Here is a 22302-nt window from a genome sequence, read left to right on the forward strand (position 1 = left end):
GATTTCAACAAAGACCTCATCTTGCCGTTTGCCGCATGAAAAGGGGACATATCCCCTCACTTAGGAAAGACGCAAACATAGCATTATTTTGAAATACAGCCTTGCCTGTACCCTGCAGCGGGGTTTGCTCCAGCGATGGGGTACTTCTGAGACCAATTTGTTTAGCTGATCACTGTCTCTTTGACGTGGCTGCAAATGTTACCTTTCTTTTTCAATCAAAAACACAGCAGGGGGTGCCATCTGTTTGGCACAGGCCTTAGCTCACTTCCCCAATGCCTTTTTGTGCAGATCATTTTACGTGGCAATTTGCTAAAATCTTTCATTCCTTGGTTTTGCTAAATATAACTTTCCAAAATGGGCTGTTTTCTCAGAATGTCAGCAAGACTCACAAATGAATGCAGTTTTTTTTTTTTTCCTGAAACCGCCAATATCAGATCAAATGGAGCATTTTTCAGATTTTTTTTTAATGAACAAATACCTCACTGTCATCTCATTGTTTACTTAAAACCGACATGTTTACTGAGGATGGTGAAATCACATTTAACCTCCTGAATTTCACTCTGTTTCCTTTGTTTGGCTCTTAGGAGGTGCACTGCCTCTATAGACACAAACATCTCGATTTTTATGATCCTCCAGGAGAACAGGTAAAGCCAGTGCATATGTAGACCAACCAGATTAAATAGCCATTAGGAAACAACCGCTAGCAGGAAAGTGGTTAACTATTTTCCCCAGCTCAGATGCCATTCAAAGCCATGAATCCCCCCCTCCAAGGAGGAACAGATGAGCAGCACCACGCGCTAAGCCACAGGGATGCGCGTGGATTTCCGAGCGCTTTGTAGAATACAAATGAATTATCCTCATTCTTCTCCTAGCAGAGCATATAGGCCAGACCTCATTAGAATTCAATATCGCTCTGCTTTTCTAATGTTAATGTACCAGTTATATAAGAAATACGTGCGTGGGGGGGCTTATTCCACAATTATGCTCAACATGATATCATAATTCCGAAAACTGGACATAATCTTTGCTAAAGGAAATTATTACATTTTGCCCTTTTATCTTTTGCTTCTAATTTAACTTAAATCCCCGTTCTAATGGTGGATTATAAGGGACCTTAATTCTTTGTGTCTCTCTTAAAGCTGCAGTGACTACAACATTGGCTTTATAGCTTTTTGCAAAAATGCCGTGACTAAAGATCAGCTTGCGAAGGCTCTGCCTCCATCTCACTGTGAAAGGAAGCACAGCACATTACGTTAATAAACAACTGTAGGAGTTTTCTTCATCCAGGAATAACTCAGGGCATTAAGGCTCCAGGTCTTTTGTCTAGAGTGCAGCAAGAAGTGTAATGAAAACAAAAACACCAACACATAAAAATACAATTTATGCCCTTTTATCAAGCAAAGAAAAAGTTGGTTAACGTTTGAAAAGGGAGCAGTAATGTAAATTTATTGACAATTTTATTGTAATAATTAGATGTTTACACAGTCTGGACATTGTGGCTAAATCACTTGCAGCATGTTTATTTGCAGGGAGCTGTTTTCTGGGCACTGCAGTGGTTCATTAAGAAGACATACTGTATTAGGATTCAAAGAAACAGCTCCCATTCTCTCCTCTGTTTTATATATTTTTAAAATGCAGCAAATAATGAAGCAAAACACAGAATTTCCTTCATAAGGAAAACAACTTCCCTCGTGGCCTCAAAATGGCTTGAAAATAAATCTCGCTTTGAATATCTTAATACACAGCATAAGAAAGACCACCTCTAATGACTGTAACTAGCTTTTAATACCAAGAGTGTAAATGGCAATCTGTTTTTGACTAAGAATAAATTACAACCAGTACTAAGGCAGCTCTTGCTTCACTCTTTTCTTTTAAAATACAAACGAAAAGCAAAACAAACTCCGCAGTATTTGTTTTAGATGAGAGACTTCTGAATGTGTTTTGGAAGAGAAAAACCTCGTTTAGAGAGAAATATTTCTCTTATGCAGCTTCAAAGCAGATTAATGGATTTAAGTTGTACACTTGAATAATTTGACTAAATTTAAAACCTCCACATGGCTCTCTTCCATTATTTTTTGTGTTTCTATATTAGTCTAGAATGTGTTGCTCTGAGATGGTTTTTATGATTCCAAATTGAGCTAAAATGGAAATGACAAATTTTCAGTTATGCAAAAACAGCAATGAGGTGCCAGAAAAAAATATATTGTGAACAAAATAATCTTTAGGAAAGATATAAAATGAGAATAATTTTATAGCGTGAAATGGATTCAATAACAGAAGCATATTCAGAGCAATTATATCAATTTTTAAAATTTAGAAACTGTTTAAAAATTAAGGTACTAAATGCTAAGCTATATTATGTTTCCAGCCTTACTATACTTCCATTAGAATTAAGTAGTAATCAATATAGAGTATTTATTGCTATGAACTACAGCACCAGGGGAAGAAGATGCTGCTCTCAGATCTCGCAATTCTCCTCCATAATCATTTAGGAAGAGGAAAAAAAAGTTTTAGAAACAGACTGATCTTTACTTTAATCACATTTGCCACAATTCATTGTACTTCCACTATTTTCTGTACCAAAGAGAATGTAAAGATGGTAATAAAAATACATGATGAAAATAACAGTTCCCCAGGTGAAGTCAATAAGACCAAGATGACAAGAAAAGCTTTTATTTTAGCAAGCAAAAAATAACAGGCACCCAGAATGAATTTTTTTTTCAAGCTGATAGAATTGATTAATGATTCAAAATAACCAAGGAATCAAGTTGTAGAGCATTATTTTAAAGACAAGTGCTAAAAGTTAACTCTATGCTAAAATGACGTTATTAGATGTGTTCTTGGAATTACGTACTGCATAACACGTAGATTACAACTGGGAGGCTAAAATATGGAATTCTCATGACTGCATGATTACAAATATATTTAATAATCTTAAATAAACTCAAACTTACTTTGATATCTACACTTCTAAGTAATTCAAGACATGAGAAATGAATTTTAAAAAATCAGATCATGAAAGCCATTATTATTTGAAGGAATATGCTCAATTTTTTAGATAATTTAAATTATTTAAGAGACCTTTGCATTTTTTATTAGCTTTGCCTAAAGTTATAACATTAAAGCATTAAGGTTACATGTAATGAGGTTCTGGTTTGCCCTGATTTCTAGTCCCATATTTTCATAAACTACAAACCAAGATTAGTGCTATATTACAAGGCTCATTCGATCATATAAAATTGTCTTATACCTAGACACACATCTAAAAAAAAAATTTAACTACGAAGGGTATGCACACACAAATATCCACAGATACCCATCTGAAAGAAAAGTTCATTAGGGGAGTAGATACTGGGCAAAGGGAACCTGTACAAAAAATTTCCTTCCTGTATCTGTTTAAAAAAAAAAATTCTCTGCCAAGTCCAACCAACTACAAACAACCTATATCTAAAGCCTATTATTAGCAGATTCATGGTTTTAAATATAATGAGAAAAGTTTATTCAGAAATTTTATAGACAGAAGTAACATCTCTACAATTGAAATTTCCATTAACAAAAATCAATCACATTTTAAAAGCCAGTGGCTTCAAAGAAAAATGCACTTAAGATCATAGAAGAACCCCAAACTTCCCTAGGATCAATTCTTATTATAAAATAACAACAAAACTAACATTATTCCAAGAAGTATTACAGTCAAAGCTGAGCATTCAAATCTACCCCCACCCCATGCTTGCGTTTAGTGGGAAAGAGAAATTTTTATTTTGACTACTATTTCATTTCAGTTCTCCTATCTTCAAATGCAGGAAAGTCATATTTAACACTGTCATGGATTTTTCAAGTCCCTCCAAATATAATCTCACTTGAGCCTAACTTGAACCCTGTGAGGGAGGAGAGCAGGTGCGGCTGGCATTCTGTAGGCAGGGAAGCTTAGTCTCAGGCCAACACTTTAGGGAATGGAACTGGAATTTCGGGTGACTCCAGCTCCTGTGCTCTTCCTACTGCTCACTCTGAGCTGAGCGCTGCGCTGGCATGGTCCCCCACTGAGAACGAGTCCTCATTCCTAAAGGGGTAAGGGGTCACTCAAAGCTTCCAGAATGTGCTCTCCCATGATTGGCAGCAACTCCTGTAAAGGATTTGTTGGTGTTATTCACATACAACTCTGTTTCCTTCACACTTCATTCAGTAGCTATAAGAATTTTGTAAATTTTGATTAAAAATCTTCTTGTCTGAACGATACTGAAACCCTTGCAGCTTCTCCCCTCCCCTGGTACATTTTTAAATGTGTGTGAGTGTGTGAGAGAGAAAAAATTCCCTTCTTGTCTTCGAGATAATCCTCTAGGTTCTAAAGTAACAAAATCAGAGAATCTTTTATATCTTTGGACACTATCAGTGGCTCAACCAGCTAAAAACTGCATGGAGGAATGGCTATCTGAGGCTGCTCTGAGCCTTCCTGTGTTTATCTCCTGTCTGTTTTATTTAAACTATGAAATCTACTTGGGAAGGACGTGTTAAATCCTATATTTGAAATGCCCCTTGCACACTGTTGGCACTTAAATGTAATTATTCAAAATGGAATCATTTAATTAGATAGGAAGAGAAATAGCAAGCCCGGAGACGTAATAAAGAATAAAGCAAATATGCTGACCAACTCAAGCACAGCGACAGATAACAGCAGCCACTCACGGTGCTTTTCGGTTCTTCTGCTCAGGATGCAGGTTAACAGGAGAACACAGTTAGATGCCTTGCTTTTGCTGGGTTTACAGAAACCGGGGGAATAGCTGATATTGGTAACTGTAGAGCCATGAGAGTTTTAAGTCTCATGTCTCATGTGACTCAGCTCCTTGGGAGAGCCCGAGGAGGAGGAGGAGGAGGAGGAAAGTGTAGCAAGGAGATGAAGGCAGTCTCTACAGGCCACAGGGCTTGACGTGGAATTAGGAGCAAGCAGGATACCCATCTGCATGGGACAGGTTATTTTACACCAAACAGATCTATCAGGTGGGCAGCTGGAGAGCTGGATGATGCCGTTGTTCCTTCCTCTTTAGAAGCATGAGATTGTGGGTACCAAGCATGGCAACATTTCAAAGGACTATTCAAAAGGAAACACACCTTGTTAATTGGACATTGGTACACCCATTCCTTTTGGGGGTATTAAGACAGCCAATAGTTTAGGGTGCATTTTAGACCATGAAAGAGCTCAGTTTTAATCCATCTCTGGCTCAATTCCAGAGCCCTATAGTGAATGTTGGTTCTTATCTCCCACTCTTTTACTTCCTGCCCCACCAGCTTCCAATCACCAAGGCATAAATAAATAATCATATAAATACATAAATTGTTCAAAAAACAAAACAGAGACTTTCTTTATGGAGCCCTATACAAGATACTACACAGGTGCCCAACAAATAAGACTTCATGTTCAGCTAATATCTAGTACTTAAGTAGCACATAATCCAATAAAACTTCCTAAACAAATTCATATCCTAATAAGTAAAGAAGTATATTAGATATTGCCATCACTTGGTTACAAAATTAAACACATTTTATAATGAAGTGAGTTTACTCATTGTAAAAGGGCTGAACAGTTTACTAATAATGTTTATACTGAATTTTTTTTTTAAAAAAACTGTCAATTTAAATTCATTCCCTAAAACAAGTGTTTCAGATAGAAACAGCGGCTTGGCAGTTCTCCCTGGCTTCCCCTGCTCATCAGTTAACACAGGCTTCACTTTTGAGGAGGCAAAGAATGGGAAAATGTCATTACAATAGGATCACTTCGGCCTGGTGTCCTCTCTCGGTTTTCTGCCACCTTGGTTGACTCCTTATTTCAGTTGGGCCGGAAGTCCACTGACAGCAATGTGCCTGCATCTGAGCTTATTCCTCAGTGCTCATCTGCTGCCTCTAATCTGATGTCATCACCACGGTGTGCTTTACGATGAAATGAACCCACTTCAGCTGGCCTACTGTCCCCTCTTGACAAGGCTCTCCACATGCTGCAGCCTGTTGTATGCCATCATCAGTGGTCACGAGCACTTGTCAAGTGGTCCACTCTTTGCAAAGGAGAGAATGAAGCACTGGGTTTGAATTCACCCCAGCACTGCACAGCACAGTGGTGTTGAATTCAGGGGAGGGAGGTGGGGTGGGAGCCTGGCTAGGTAACTTGCCACCGGGACTTTGGGACAAAGTACTCACCCTCAGTTTCCTAATCAGGAAAACGTGAATAAATAACAGAACTTGCCTCTTGGGGTTGTCATGAGGATTGAAGAAAAAGCACACAGCAGGACAAACAGCACACAATGAAGGAATGTTGGCTACTGCTATCACTAGTAAAATGTCACCATCACATATTGTAGAGGTTTTCTTCCAGGACTGCCATGGGGACTGGAAGGGGAGACAGTGTATGGGAACCTGCTCATCTGAGGGAACTCTGTCCTCCTCTATGGCACTTGTTTGTAATTGGCATACCCTGATGTTGTTACTTTCCCTCCACTGAAAGTAGCTGTGTGACACTTTTCGTCAAACCAAAAGTAAACTCCTGTTCAAGCCTGTTTTCACTCTTAACAGGAGTGATATTTCACTATTACAAAGTCAAGGCCAATAAACAGAAAACAGACAAGTGCTACACTATACTACCTCTCTGAATGATAGAAATAAAAAAGCAAACCACGAAAACAGAGAGGAGAGAAATCTAGGGAAACACTTCCAAAGTTCCAGTGTTAAGAAAGGCAATTAAGAGACAGGCTTTGGGAGCAATTTCTACTTCCCATCTTTGCATATTCCCAAGTATTTTGATGTGCTCAGCTTCTAGCCCCGTCCCAAAAGCACAGACCAAAGCAAAGCAGGGGTATGACCACATTCTGCTTTTGTGGTTCCTTTCATCTTGGGGACTGGACTTGTAAAGCATTCAAGTTAATATGATCACACAATTTTTAAAAGATAGAAAGCAAAAGAGTTTTTTTTTTTTCTTTTAAGGACAAAAATTAAATTATGTTGGATCTGGCAACAACTGTGCCAACTTCCCACTTTCAGAGATTCCTTTTTAATCCACCCAAAGCCAGTGGTAGGATGCAGGAGCAGAGGCCCTCCTGCCATTTCCCAAAGAACGAGGGCAGCAGTGACTTGGAATGTTCTGGTAAGTGCAACAAGATCCCTAGCTGCCTAGGTTGCCTATGCCCTTATTTGAACATCACAATGCTGAGTGCAGTAGAAAGGGGAACCACTTTTAAAGAATGTACTACAACTCAACTTTCTAATTATTCATTCCTTGTTACTAACAAATTCAATCTACTTGTTGATATAACTTGTTATGGGGACCTGCTTTTAAAGACTCAGTAAAAGGGACTGTTTTTTTTTTTTTTTTTTTTTTTTTAATGAAGATAACTTTCTTAAAGTTATCTTGAAAGCATAAAGGGATTTTCTCTGATAGGTATAGAGGCCAAACTCTTTCTTAAATCTTGGTTCTTGAGCTATTGTGGGGGTGTCAAACCTGTTAACCAATATTTACTGGATGCACACCATATACTTTGTACTGTGCTGGCAGGACACAAAATCATATGGTTGTGTCCAAGTAACAATTGAGTCTACTAGTAGAAACAAGAAGAAGCTCCTCACACAGAGCATTAAGGAAATGTCATTCCAGGTTATAGGGATCATATAATTATATAAGTATGTCATCATAGCAAAATACTATGGTAACAGAGATACTGTCAGATATTTTGGAAGAACTCAACTATAAGGTAGTAGGTGATGATAAATGGATAAAACTGAGGCTGTCCAGAAATGTCTTGTTCCCAGTCCAGAAGACAAACTGTTATGCATTTCCATATAAATTTATAGAAAAGATAAACAATATATAATTTATATTTTTCAATACTCAGTATGTACATTCATACATAAAATTAATTATATTCCTTCAACCTTAGAGGGAAGCTGTGTTTTCTATGGCTTGATCATGTTTGAATCACCACAATTGACATGCAAACAACTGCCATATCTGGCATTTGGAAGAATTTTATTTGATTTAAAAATTCTTACAGTGATTCACTTAGTCTCACTCATGAAATTCAAACTTAAACTACACGTATGCTGAGGTCAGTTTCATTCTAGTAGCTGAACTGCAAATCAAAATCTATGATATGTAATCAGTTCTGATTTTAATCACGACTCTAGATGGTAGGAGAGATGATGAAGTGAGTAACAATAGGTTCGAGAAATTGTATAAAAAATAGAAATCAACAGAACCATGAGAACCTTGGCTGCAAACATTTTAGAAAACAACTGAATAGAAGCTATGTTCTTTGTGAAAGACTTTCTTCATCAAGTGTTTGTACAATGATAGCAAAAGACTCTAACAACCAAACCCACATATACAGATTTCACCTGCAGATGGTTGAAAAGTGATTTTTCTATGATCCTACAATACTGTATGTAATTATCTGTAATTAAATTATGGTAAAAATAATCAGCTTGACGTATTCAAAACAAGTACTGAACTAAACAATATTCCTTTTCATAAAAGAAAGAGTCATACACAGCAAAGTGGCAGAAACAGAATGGAGTGAGTTGTGGTTAAGTGTAAATCCTATGGCAATGAAAGTCATTTGTATTATCCTTACTTCTTTGAATAAATTCAGATGACAGCCCTATTTCATTTCTTCATTCAGTTTGGAGGCCAGATGGCATTAGAATCATTTACTTCACCTTGTTGTGCTTAATTACTACAATCAACACACTATTTTCCAAATTAATCATAACAAAGTAATTTCATTAGTAACACAGCAGGCTGTTGAATTATTAGCATCATAACAGTTTGCAAACAATTAAACTTTATTTGAACCTTAAAAATTTGCAGAGTGGAACATTATTGTAAGATCTAATGGCAACAGAGTACAAATTCAGTACAGAGCAAATAATCAAGCAAAATGCTATATAAAATATGACTTACAATCACCTTTGAAAAAAATTAGCTCTCTAACTGTTCATAGAAAAACAAATAAAAGCTAAGCAAACATAATGAGAACATAACAATTAGCATATTTTCTAACAAGCCATGTTGTTTAAATTCACATTAATGATATTATTATGATCTTGAAGAGTACGTGATATATTGTCATGGGTGTAAAGAAACTTTCTCCCTGGCTGTATACAAATTATTCCATCAAATGAATGTAGAGTAGTCATGAATTGAAAGTAACGATTGCCTTTCTTGTCACTCCAATTTTAAATCTTCTGTTTCCTTTCTATATCCCCCACCTATATTCAAGTTAAAAAAGAACAAAGGCCAGGGGAGCCCTGGACAACAGTAACACCATATTTCTGTATTGCCACCATTCAAAGACTAGCTGGCTTGGAATTGTTGGTCATCAGTTGGCAGAGGACTCCCTCTCCTGGATTAACTGTAAAAAGAGGCAGAAATCTCCTAAACTCTTGAATTAGTCCTCGAGTGGGGGAGGGGTTGCCAAGTGTTCTGTATGCAGTGACAAGCTGCTGCCATCTACTGGCCCATCTACTGGTGGGAGGCAGGAAGCTGACTCCACAGGCCTGCTGCAGTTGGGGGAGCTGCTTTTGCTTTTCAATTACTCAGGCTTTGAAAACTAGTTCATGAAGTTCATCTCCAGTGGTCTAACTTTTGCCAAGATGACTTCTATCTAGTTCAGTGGCACTACATCAGGAAAAGGGTAATGACCACACAAATGTAAGTTCTGAAAACTTTAACTTGATGGGTCTATATGTAAATTTCAATTTACTCACAGTCCCAAAAAGTAAGGTTTTTTTTTTCCTTAAAAATTTGAAACTTAGGAGATAACTGTAAAATAAACACTCTAATATCATTTATAAATAGTTGTAAATAAATAATGGAGGTTTTAAAATATTACCAATTCATTTGCGTGGTTAGCGTCTTTTACCTTTACAAAGCAAAGATCTGAAAACTTCACAAAGATAGTACCAGCTAAGTAATGATTCCATCTTAGGAGATTATATCTATTCTAGTCATCACAATGCATTTTAATGTATATTAAGGGCATACTGCTACTTCACAGGCATTTAAAATTCCCCTGATTTAAAATACACATTAATGATTTGATCTGCAAATCTCGTTCATGCAGCACTGAGCATAACTCAGATGCCAGACAAACACTATCCCCTTCCATCCACCTGTTGGTGCATGTTACCCTGTGACTTCTACACTTTGCTCTCTGGGCCTTCCTTTTCTTCTCAGCACTCTGAGAAGTACAGAAAAGAGCCCAGAGTTGTGCTGTTTTCTGGTGGGACTTCAATAGCACGGTAACAAGGTAGGATAAGAGAGTATTGGGTCACACTTTCTTACTTTGAGAATATATTGAGGTTATTTATACCATTTTATCAGTGATAGAATGAGGTTTTTTACAAATCTTTTATTTCATTAAATTTAAATAAAAATACAGTAGAAAACATTGGTATGCCTATCATCAAACCAGGATATCTGTTATGTGTAAAGTGCTCTGCACAAACCTGGTTCCAGTTCACTCTTGTGCTGCAGGTGACAGCACATAGCCATTTGTAATTATATCACTTTTTTTCTTTCTCATGGCTGTATTTAAGGGGAAGTAAATTTGCCACTTTTGTAGGACTTCTTTCATGAGAACATGTTACTATTGTGTGAAAAATAAATACTAAGGTAAATGATTTACAAAGCTTTAGCATACTCACATTTTTTAGCATCTGCCTAAGCCCTGCATGATATATTCAATTAAAACTCTATGAAATTATATATTACACTCTAAAAAATAACTGATGTTCAATGATTAAGAGAAATTACAACTCACACTGGAAGTAGCAGTAACTACATGGTCTACATAAAACAGTAATGAATTCTTCACACAAATCACTAAATGGGTGAATAAAAACTGCAATTATTTCTTTGCAAAACAGCAACAGGTATAACTTTATGGCTTGCATCTAATTTACATTAATACCCTTCATTTAATTTCACTTCAGAGGAATATTTTAATGAACGACTATATAAAATAATAGTCAAAGCCAGGGATGTTCAACAAAACAAAGAAAGGTTATGGGCTGTCACTCCTGCTTTCACAAGGCTTCTAAATCTGAAACATCTGCAGAGAAGCAGAAGACTCTTCCTTCTCTGTAAGCAGGAAGGGAAAGTTGTATTTTATTTTTTTTCTTCAGTCAAAATGTTGATTTCTCCTGCTTAGAAAAAAAATACATTTTTTAGTTAAGGAAAAATGAATGTTAACTCAACATTCTGATAATTCATCACCTCAAAAAAGCCATAAAAGTGATGTTTTACTAAAGCGAAGTAGGTATGAGAAAACAGCTGGTTAGTATCAAAGGAACTTTCTCTAAATAATTTCTTCATTTTCAAAGTAAATTCTGTGAAGTTATTTTAAAAATTAAAGATCAACATAACAAAAAAACTGGGGACACCATCTTGTGTTATCAGAAAACTATAAAGACTTTAAAAAGGCAAAGACTCACAAGGAAGAGACCAAGAGAACATATGAGCTATTACAGAATATTGGATTAAAATGTACTTACCCAGGACTCTCAAATATCATACATCTCCATTACGTAGGCTTTAGGCACCAAGCCAATGGCTCCCTTCATTTCTCCTACCCACCAGCCATATCTATTGTATTCCTAATTGAAAACAATATGCAATATTAACCTTTAGACTGGTGTAAGTATAATGTCGTTTTTATGCAACTTCTTAGAAATGTTATTCCTTTTTATAGAGTTACAAGAGCTTGAGCTGCAAATGGAAACATTTTCATCTTTTCTGTTTCTGGACACTTAAAAAAATGCTGTTAGGCATAGGTTTGAATTAATGTATAACACAAAACCTGTTTATTACTAGATGTAGAACACAGAAACAGGCACTCATGGTAAGAACCTCTCTCTCTTTCCACCCAGCTTGGATACCTTTTATGTGTAAGCACCAGTGAAAAAGGCTATAAGAGGAAAACTAGGATCCCAAAGATACTCTGTTTGCCTTCAAGAAGCTTATTATCTAGCAAGGATAAATTTTTTTTTACAACAAGCTACTTAATTCATAATTAAACTTGTACTTCCTAAAACGGTTTAAAATGTAGAGGCACATCCCTTAAGAAAATTTGATATGCACATTTTAAACAGATAAGAGAATAAAAGAACATTAATACAAAAAAATGGCTTAATAAAAAATTTACAAATAGGCCCCTTTAAAATAGCATCCATAAGGCATTTATTGTCCCTTTCATTGGTCACAAGCTACTTTAGATAAAGGATAGGTAGAAGGGATTTAAAGGTGGTGTTAGATTTATCCTTATAGTGGAAGATCAACAGAAAACAAAAGTATCCCAAGTTTTAAAGGAAAAATATTAATCTAGCTGTAAAAAAAAAAAGTGATTGATGAGGCACTTCTGCATTTACTTTGCGACATGAGATAAACAAACCTGTGCCTCTTTTCTTCCCTTTATCCCCCATTGACAGCTACACCACTGCTTTAGGCATTGCGGACGCTCTGTAACCGGTCTCAAATGTCTGCCAGGTTGACTAATGGATTTTTATCTCAAATTTATTTATGTTTAGTGAGATACAAACAAAGTAATATGAATTACAAGTTTCAGGAATAATATCTTCCAAAGGCAATACTCTGCTAGAGCACTGTAAGTCTCAAATTTAATTTTTCATATAAGATAAATTTTTAAAATCAATCTCAGAAGTAATTCAATAGGTTATGATTTTCCAACATCTGAGTCATAGATAAATGTGCATATGCATATTGAGTTACGTGTGGGGAGGGCAGGTGAGCACTAACATCTGTATTGATGAGTATGCTTACTGACCATTAGAAAGGAAAATTATGCAGTTCTTCCATACAAAGGTAGCACATTAGCATGCACAAACAGATATGTAGTCTACGAATAAGATTATGGAATAAGACATATAGGTTTTTTTTTTGTTGTTGTTGTTGTTGTTTTAACAGTAGGCAGTATCAGAATTGGGCTTATTGAAGAACAAAGTAGAGAGAAAAGCCTAATTCCATTCTTTTTATTCTAGTGAGGACACAGCCCTGGCTTGGGAGTTTAAAAGTTTAAAAGTTTGCTGACAATGTGAACTTAGTGTACAAAACTGCCTAAGCAACAAAAGTACTCTGGGTCCAGAACTCACTGATGATGACTATAATTAATATCAGAAGAAAATACCAACTTACTGAAAGCTATGATTAGCAACCATTATATCCTAATAGGTACCTAATAAAACTGCCTTTTTCAATTTTTAAGACAATGAATACAATTAGAGCCTAATGCTTAACAAAATAATGTACTTAGCCTTCTAAAGACCTAATGCCTACAGTGTAAGATGTCAAAATGGACAGTTAACAGGGTAAGGCTGAGTGTGAAAGCTCTTGCCAGGTTCCAGTCTTAGATTTTTCCAAGTGCTTATTTGGAAAGAGTGGCAGTCTTTCAATGGTAGACACTGAAATCATTCAGTGAGAGGGTATATTATTGACCCAAACCTGCTTCCAGAGAATGACCCTCAATCTGGGTGACAATATTAAGATTCAAATTATTAGCCAGAAAGTTTGTATAACTTTTTAATAGTCTACTTTGGTTATAATGTGTACCATCAATAAGGGCATATAATCATTCTCAAAAATCTCACTCACACCCAAATTTAAGAACTGATGTCCAACAAATCACATCAACAAAAATGAATGACAGACTTTACACTTGAGAGAATTGTGAAGTAAGGTAAAACAGGCAAGTTCATTAAACAGAAGCCCAGTCGTAAACAGCAGGGAGGAGCTTGTTCCGTTGTAAATAAATCCCTTAAAAGTAACATTGTAGAGAAAAAAAAAAAGTCTTACATTAAAATAATCTTAAAAGCTTCACTTCATTTAAAATAACCAAAAAGGGCTGGGTTTGTAGCTTAGTGGCAGAATGTTTGCCTAACGTGTGAGGCACTAGATTCAATCCTCAGCACCACATAAAAATAAACAAATAAAATAAAGGCATGCTATTCATCTACAACTACAAAAAATTAAAAATATAATAATCAAAAAAGGTACAAAATACACAAGTCATAAATTCCTCTAATGTGTCACAGATTTAAATCAGAAAAGAGCAAAACCAAAAACCAAAATACTTATTACTTTACATTCATCAAGAATTCCATATAGGGGATAGGAAAGACGGTGGAATGAGTTAGACATCATTACCTTAAGCACATGTATGAAGACACAAATGGTGTGAAATACCTTGTGTACAACCAGTGACTTGAAAAATTGTACTTCATATGTGCAATACGAAATGAATTGCATTCTGCCGTCATATATATCAAATTAGAATAAATAAATAGTTAAAAAAAAGAATTCCATATAATACTCCTGTGTGAAATTAGGGGATAAGATAAAATATAGGGAAGTAAAAATCTAGGAGGCTTATTTATGGATTTACACTGTAGCCATTAGAGAGTGTCAACAAGACTGCAAACATAGGAGCCTCCCTTTCCATCATTACCGTCCTCTGGATGAGCCTCCTGAGCAACATGAATCCCAATTAAACCATTTGCAGCCTATAAATTGGAATGAAAATGCTTCTTGGTGTGCAGTTTTCTAAATTTCGGCCTGAAGATTCAACATCACACAAGCTTTCCTCCTGAAGATGAAAATTGGCCTATCTTTGCCTTTCCTCTTTGCTGCCCCCAAACAAATCTGATTATGAATGATACAAGACTTTCATACTGAAAAATAACACAATGGATACAATGTTGTCTTGTGGTCCACATAGTAATTATAGTATTGTCCTATGAAGTCACAGGTGGATCATTTAAAAAGAACCTCTCAAACCTTATCTTGTTAATAAACAAAAAATAAAGAGACAAACCATACCAGGCTGCCATCTAAACCTGTGACAGTAGGAAGCATCATGTCATCTTTACAGCAGCCGAGATCTCAGGTACAAGAAAGTCTGCCATCTGGTATCCTTCACCCTACTCGGCTCTTAACATCAGCTGAAATGCTAACATAGGCAAGTGACTGTACTTCAGGAGGACTGATAAAATAATGAAGAGTCCTTTAATCTACAGGAAACCATTCTAGTCAATTTATAAGAAATATTGCATCCCTTTGTAGGACGTGTAATTATTTTCTATTAATCATGTGCTATAAAGCTACATTATGTGGTTATTCTGTTATCACTAGAAAGAGGCCTGCAGTCAGCTTCTGACAATGTTAGGTAATTACTAACACAAAGCTGCTTTCTCCTCCCGCAGTAATGCTATCAAGATCCAGAGGTGTAGTGATGCTTATTGTATAAAAATAGCACTCAAAAGAAATTCAATATCTGCAAAATGGATGGCTTCAAGGCAAAATGTAACGTGGCAGTCAAGAAGCAAAAAAAAAAAAAAAAAAAAAAGAGGGCCAAATTTGCCCAATAATCTGAGGACATAATAGGAAGGTGGCACTGAATGCTTGCAATCTCACACCTGCATTTTCAATTTTCACGCCATTAAAATCATTTTATTTGATAATTAAAATTTTAGGCCCCAATTACTATTTATTGAGCAATAAATTAAAATGATTGCATGATAAGGCAAGAAAAAAGGACTAGTTTTGATAAAGTGAAACAGAGACTTCATCCAACACAATAGTAAACGTATGTCCCAATTTACTCAATTAACTCAATCTCTCTTTGCTGGTATATTATTTTACACTTAAATAAGGCCCCAACATTGACTTCAAACCTTTTCAGCACCATGATTCTAATTTTCCAAGTAGGTTAATCCACTTTCTGCAAGCCATATGGTGAAAGAAAGCTGCCTTAACTGAAACCTGAAACACTACCAAGGTTTTGTGATGTACTAGCTCTTTCAGAAATTAGTTACTGATATGTTTGAAAGCAACAGGTGTTGGAAAGTTTAAAAGACTATGTGTCCTTTTTACAAAGATGTCTCTGTGCTTTAAAATATACCAGCCTTTTGTGGAAATGAAAGCAATTTTAATGGATAAAATATGAAATACAGGAAGCCTGTGGATTTGACCATTACTTTGCAAGTATTTACTGTGATAATTATGCATAAACACTTTAGTAGTCTGAAAACTAGATAAACACTTAAAATACATAAATACTTTCTTCAAGGCCACCTCTTCAGTCTTTTCAATTTTATTATCTCTATTTAGAAACTTTGTAAGAATCATTTAATTTCTTATACATTCATCATTTCAAAAGCTTCTCTTAAAACATATGATAGGAACGTGAAACCCTCAGTCTTTTACTATTACAATCTACACACTAATTGCTTGGCTTTTAGTTTCCTGACCTGTTGTTAAATAAGGAAAGGGACACAATCTCTAAGGTCCTCTGTGATGTCTGAATACCACTACTTAGGAACCCCCTTGAAGATACTAAGTTTCCTAGTGGCTTATGGAGATCAACTTCATTACTTTATAATTTACTATGCAGGTGTGAGTTTGAGTTCCTTTAACTCAAATAGTGACTTTTTTTTTTTCTCCTTGCACTGTGCACTCCATTTTTAAAGCAGGAGAGACAAAGGACAAGTAAGAAAGCATATAGGAAGAGTGTGATTCTCACAACAAATTTTAGTTTATATCCCACTGCCAAGATACATTTAATTCAAATTTCTACAGTATCAACAGTTGTAATACCATATAATAAAAACTGATATTCAGACTGATGATTCACAGATAACACTAGGCAAGGAAAGATCAAGTCATGCGCAGTGGAGGGTGGTGTTGGCGCTCAGTGCACTTCACCCACCACCACATGGCTCTATGAACTGTTCCCAGGTTCGCCCACTCCATTATTCTGCCCGTCAGCCCTGCAGTTCAGGCCTTTATCTCCTCACCTTGGATGACTGCATTGTCAACTCAGCCTCTCTGATCTTCCCAGAAACTGTCCTCATCCGTTCTGATGCTCAAGGACTTTGACCAGTCTTCAACTACACACAAGGTCCTCTGCCTGGCTTGTTCTTATGCTGCTGGCAACATTCCCCTACCACTTCTCTGGTCCCCACAGTCCCACCATCACCCACACCCACTCCTGACTGTGCAGGGTGTGTCTCCCCAGTAAAGTGTCCCCTCCCTCGGCTGCAACCTGTCCAACAATTATAACCAGACTCCAATCAGTTGTCATGTGGATTTTCCCCTGAATTATCTTACCCACAACAGCATCTCTCATTTCAAGCTGAGCCTTTATTCTTCAGTGGATTTTATGTTTCTTAGTGTTAGGTTTGTTGGTGTTATTGTTTGGTACCAGGGATTGAACCCAGGGGTGCTTAACCACATCCCCGTCCTTTTTTTATGTTTTATTTAGAGGCAGGGTCTTGCTGAGTTGCTCAGGGCCTCAATAAGTTGCCGAGGCTGGCTTTGAACTCATAATCCTCATGCCTCAGTCTCCTGAAATTACAGGCATGTGCCACTGTGCCAGGCACTCCTTCTTATTCTTAAGATTATCTTCTCATAAAACCTAGACTCTCATCCCAGGTCTGTTGTTAACTAGGTAGACAACCTAGGCAAGTCCTGAGTTCTTTAGGAATGATACTTTATTTATATTTCTATTCCTTATTGAGACTTTATAATAATCCAGTTATGTGCTTAATATAAATCAATAAGTCTACTTATTTTACATTTGGATCCTCACAGAATTGCCTTTTTGAAATTTAAAAAAATATATATATATATTTTAGTTGTTGATAAATCTTTATTTTATTTATTTATATGTGGTACTCAGAATCGAACTCAGTGTCTCACATGCCAGGCAAGTGCCCTACCGCTGAGCCACAGCGCCAGCACCCCCATTTTTGAAATTTTTGTACTATTTACTGTAAATATTTTTTGTTGAGGCCATTATCTGTCACTCTTGTACTTATTCTGTAAAGTTCCTGGAGCCAGACAATCAGTGCACATTCTAGGAATTCATGTGAGACTCTGTCTTTTCAAAGAAGTCATGCTGGGAAAAGTCAAGATCCCTCCTTTGTGATTAAAAGGAATTATTAGCTCCCTATCTCCTTTGGTTTGGCTGCCAAGAAGCTGAGGGCCAAGGCAAAAGTTCAACTGCAGAAATTCCACTGTTTTTAAGTTAAGTTCACCACAAGCTATGTTCTTTTTCCCTTGATCTTTTATTTATTTTCTCCCAATTATGTGGGGCCTTAATTTCTTCACCTGTAATGTGAAGGGCTAGCACTAAAGTTCTCCTAACTCTATGATTCTGTCATTCTGCTAGGAAGTCAAGATTCTTTCCCATTCTTTACCAAAATGAAATGCATTTTGGTAAATGGATACTAAACATTTGCTACCATATTGTCAGGTATTATTAAGTACAAAAATACTTAAGACAGAGTGTCTAGCTCAAGAAGTTCAGAGTTTAGAAGAGAAAGAGATTAAACAGATAATCAAATATTGAATGTTGAATGAGAGAGAAAGAAGAAATGAGTGAAACGAGAAGCAACTAAATTCCACAGAAAGATTGTAGTGGCTTTATGTACAAAGTGATAGGTGGGCTGAGACTCCAAACCCAATAATTAGAGGAAACAAACATGGTGTGTGCAAAACCCTGAACAGAGAGAAGAAAGTGCTGTATCCAGGGAAAAGCAAGAGTTGAGAGCGTGACTAACATAAAAGGTACAGGAGAAAGATATGGGGAAAGTGGCACAAGACAAAGGAGGAAAACTCGGTTGGAAAGGTCAGATTGGTTGGTTTCTACAGTGTTTCTCCGACTCCCTACCAATCTCAAGGTTAGGGAAGAGAAGTGACCTTCAGCCACTGGTTGTCTACTGGTGGTCCTTGACTGTCTATGGCTCTGTGCATCGTTAATAGGACTATCCACTCTTTTGTATCACATAGTCTTGCTTTGGAATATTTTATCCTACAGACACAAAACACAAGCCTGTTGAACAAATAAACTTCACTCATCCATGAGGGTCTAGTTCAACTTTTATTTCCTTATGAATCTCTTCTTAATGACTCCAGGCTTTACTGATCTCCCTCTCTTCTTTTAACTGTTCTTAATCAGTATGTATCTATCTCTACTCTCTTAAGCCTAATAATTTCCCTGGAATATATAAGCTTCAAGTTCTAAAGGGATGAAAAGCGGGGCATCTCAGAAGAGTGAAAGCATGCTATATGTACACCGAGTGAGTTCCTGATTTTCCAGGTTGAGGTGGGGTAGAGAAAGTATAAGAAACCATGGGCTGTTCCAGTTAGGATTAAAAATAAATTATCACTGTATTTCTTTTCTTTATGGTTTTGTTTTGCTTCTGGCAAACTCTTGATTATTCCATGATAGATTAACTAGGTGATCCTGCAGCCTTGCTCCTCCTTCCCAAAGCAGCCCTTCCACATCACTTCTCCCCTCTTCCTCTCACAACCCTGCCTTCTGGCTCATCCCCTACCTCTTCAGCCACTGCAGAAGCTGAGCCTAACAGCCTGTGCCTCATAAGTACCTTCCTCTTTTATCTCCTAGCACTGTTCTGAAATGCTTCCTCCATTTAATGTGAAAGAAAACAGGGAAGTATTTGAGCATGTTGTTTGCAAAAAGCCAATAAGAGGAGTACTATGAATGGAACCAGAACATGTTCTGACATGGTGTTGTGTCTATAAATGCTTTTCACTGTTAAGGAGAGATGGGTACTAAGTAGAAGGTCAGCTTAGTTAATGCTTCCACTGTTCCCTAATCCCAACATCCACCTGGGCAGCCCAGAAACTAAATGCCATCAGGTTCCGAACAGATGCAATCACAGGAACAAATCCTCCTCCTCCTTCCCCAAAGGCTATAAAATATGATAACACTTTGGAACTAGCTTTGTGTCAACAATGCATGTCCCATTTTGAGATGTCCTCATTACTCTTCAGTAGTTGGCCATGCTATTTGTGGAACCCTGGGTCATATGGTCACACAGGAAAAACTAAGTTAGCTAAAAAGAAACTTGCCATTGCCCTCTGCTAGTAGAGCTCAGCAGACTTTTTCCTTTTGTTGCTGTGGATTGAACCCAGTGCCATGCGTGTGCCAGGCAAGTGTCCTACCACTGAGCTACATCCCCAACCAGACAGCAAGACTGTGCTGTCTGTGCTCCTTTCATAGGTTTGAAGCAAAAAAATAATAATAATTTTAAGAAATCCATAGTAACTAAGTCTTTATATTCTCATAATGAAAAGCAAATGGTCAATGACAGTCACAATTCCCTGATCATTTAGAAAAGTCAACGAATTAGATATAAAAGGAAGTACTGCTTGAAATTCCCCATACACACTTAAAAATGGCCTTTCACTATATATTAGTGACCACTGTCTTACCCTTCATTTCCTGGTTTTGAGTTATTATTTCTCAAAAGGCTGCAAAGCTAAAGTCAAGTATACCCTCATCTGGGTAAAATATTCCAGAATCCTTAATTCTCTTATTATTATTTTTCTTAATATCAAACAAAATAGCATGCCTCTTTCCTTCTGGAGTATGGCTTGTCTGTTACTAAGTCTCTAAAAATAAATTATTGCTTTAAAAGTAAGGACAAGAATGCAGTTAGCAATTTACTGGTAAGCACAGATCGGAAGATAAACTATCAGTGGATGTAAATCCAGAAAGGCAAATTAGAATAACATAACCAAAGAGGTAAGCAGGCTACAGCATATGCCTGCTATAATATGGATTCTGCTGCTGAAATTATAAAACCTCATAAACTTGGTTCTAGGAAAACACCAATAACTACAATATTACGTTTATGGTTTGGGGAAAATAAAACTGATGTGCAAACTCCTAAAAAAGAATTTAGCATGATTTTACCCAACCTGACTCCTAAAACAAATTAAAAAATTTTAAAAATTAGGTTTTCTACCTCCAGTATGACTCACCCCACCAAAAGAATCTAAAGCCAAACTCTGGGTTGCAGAGTTAATTCACTAACAATGCAGCTGTCATTAAAATCACAGATTCCACTTTCATCCATTCCTGTAAACATGCTCCTTATTTTTCCTTCTTAGGAGAAAAAAAAATTGTTTTTCCCTAAATCACCATTGAACTATTAAATAATTTATTTTAACACATTAAAAAAAAAAAAAAAAACCCGGCAGCAATCCTATATGCAAAGAATGGAAAGTAAACTTACTGGCTCACCTTTTTAGACAAGCAGTATTTAGATTTATTATTAGTGAAGTTCAAAGGTTAAAACTAAGAAAATGCCAGACACTCTGAAGGAGGGGCTAGCTCAGCCAGGGGTCACATGACAGTTGCTAATTGGAAAATGTTAAAAAGGAAAGGGGGAGGGGCAGGGTGTCTGCTTTCCCTTCTTTCTTTATTGTGAAACTTGATTTTCACTGAAAATAAAGGCTAAGATTTGTATAACTCTCAAAAGAGGCTTAAAATAAATAAATCACCCCAGGCTGACTGAGCACAGCTGACACCCTATCAAGACTTTCTTGCAAAACAGAAAAAGAAGGATGAATTTTGAAACAAAACTGTATTTCCACAGTGATTTTTAAGGAAGACAACCTAGTCCCCAAACTAGTGAAATGTTTGTTGCCATTACATTTACAAAATTAAAACGTTCCTTATTGTAGGGCAAGCCATTTTATTTCTTGATTTATCTAAATGTTTATTTATGTTGAAAGAATGCACCTTTTCTTAAACTATTTTGTGTTGCCTTTTTTAAAGAGCAATGACAAACTTGTAGAAGGTAAGTCAAATTAATGTTCATATCTTAAATTATAAATTAGTTCATTACAAAGAGCAAGCAGCATTTCTTTAAAATCTTTTAAATGGTCTTACTCATTAAAAATGTCTTGGCATAACTTTTTTTAACAAAGTACATATTTTCTGTCTCCACAAATATTATGTTAGATTTCTTAAAATATATTTTCCTTATGTATATAGTTTCTACATTTAATTCAAAATGATGAACAATATTTTTCATAATTAATGCTAATACTTTATTGACATCAGATAGGAAGGTAATAACCCATGGCTAGACTTAAAGTTGAATTAATGAAACCATTTTGATTGTGCACATTAGCTGCAATTACCTGCACCACTCATTCTGAGCCACTAGATGGTGTAAAAAAATAAATTAAAATGGCAAAATTTCATCATCACCATGAAATCTAAATAGAACTCTGAGTAGGATTAAACATTCTAGGCATATAATAATGCTAGCAATTTCTATACTAATCGTACTTTAAAAAAAAAACTATCAGTATATAACATGGGGCCCTACTTTGATCTAGAAACCAGTCCTTTTGAGCAATTTTTGCCCTCTTCCACTAAAAGCCTTGAGTTCTTAATTTATAATACCAAAGCATTTAAAATTGTAGTTCTA

General features: G+C 36.3%; 1 protein-coding gene across 3 annotated transcripts in view; it reads right to left on the reverse strand.

The window, feature by feature from the left end:
* Nucleotides 1-8061: 8061 nt before the first annotated feature.
* Nucleotides 8062-22302, reverse strand: part of Skap2 (src kinase associated phosphoprotein 2) — a 170430-nt gene continuing 156189 nt past the window's right edge. Inside the window, exons 10-11 of one of the 3 annotated variants that reach the window (XM_076835663.2) lie at nucleotides 11533-11634; nucleotides 8062-11184 (exon numbers count right to left, since the gene is read on the reverse strand). In XM_076835663.2, the coding sequence (XP_076691778.2) occupies nucleotides 11542-11634 (93 nt within the window). In that variant the 3' untranslated portion in view covers nucleotides 8062-11184; nucleotides 11533-11541. The remainder of the gene's footprint in view (nucleotides 11185-11532; nucleotides 11635-22302) is intronic. The other 2 variants (XM_076835655.2, XM_076835647.2) reach the window with 2 other exon arrangements.

This window comes from Callospermophilus lateralis, chromosome 1 (assembly GCF_048772815.1).
Source record: "Callospermophilus lateralis isolate mCalLat2 chromosome 1, mCalLat2.hap1, whole genome shotgun sequence".
Lineage (NCBI taxonomy): Eukaryota > Metazoa > Chordata > Mammalia > Rodentia > Sciuridae > Callospermophilus > Callospermophilus lateralis.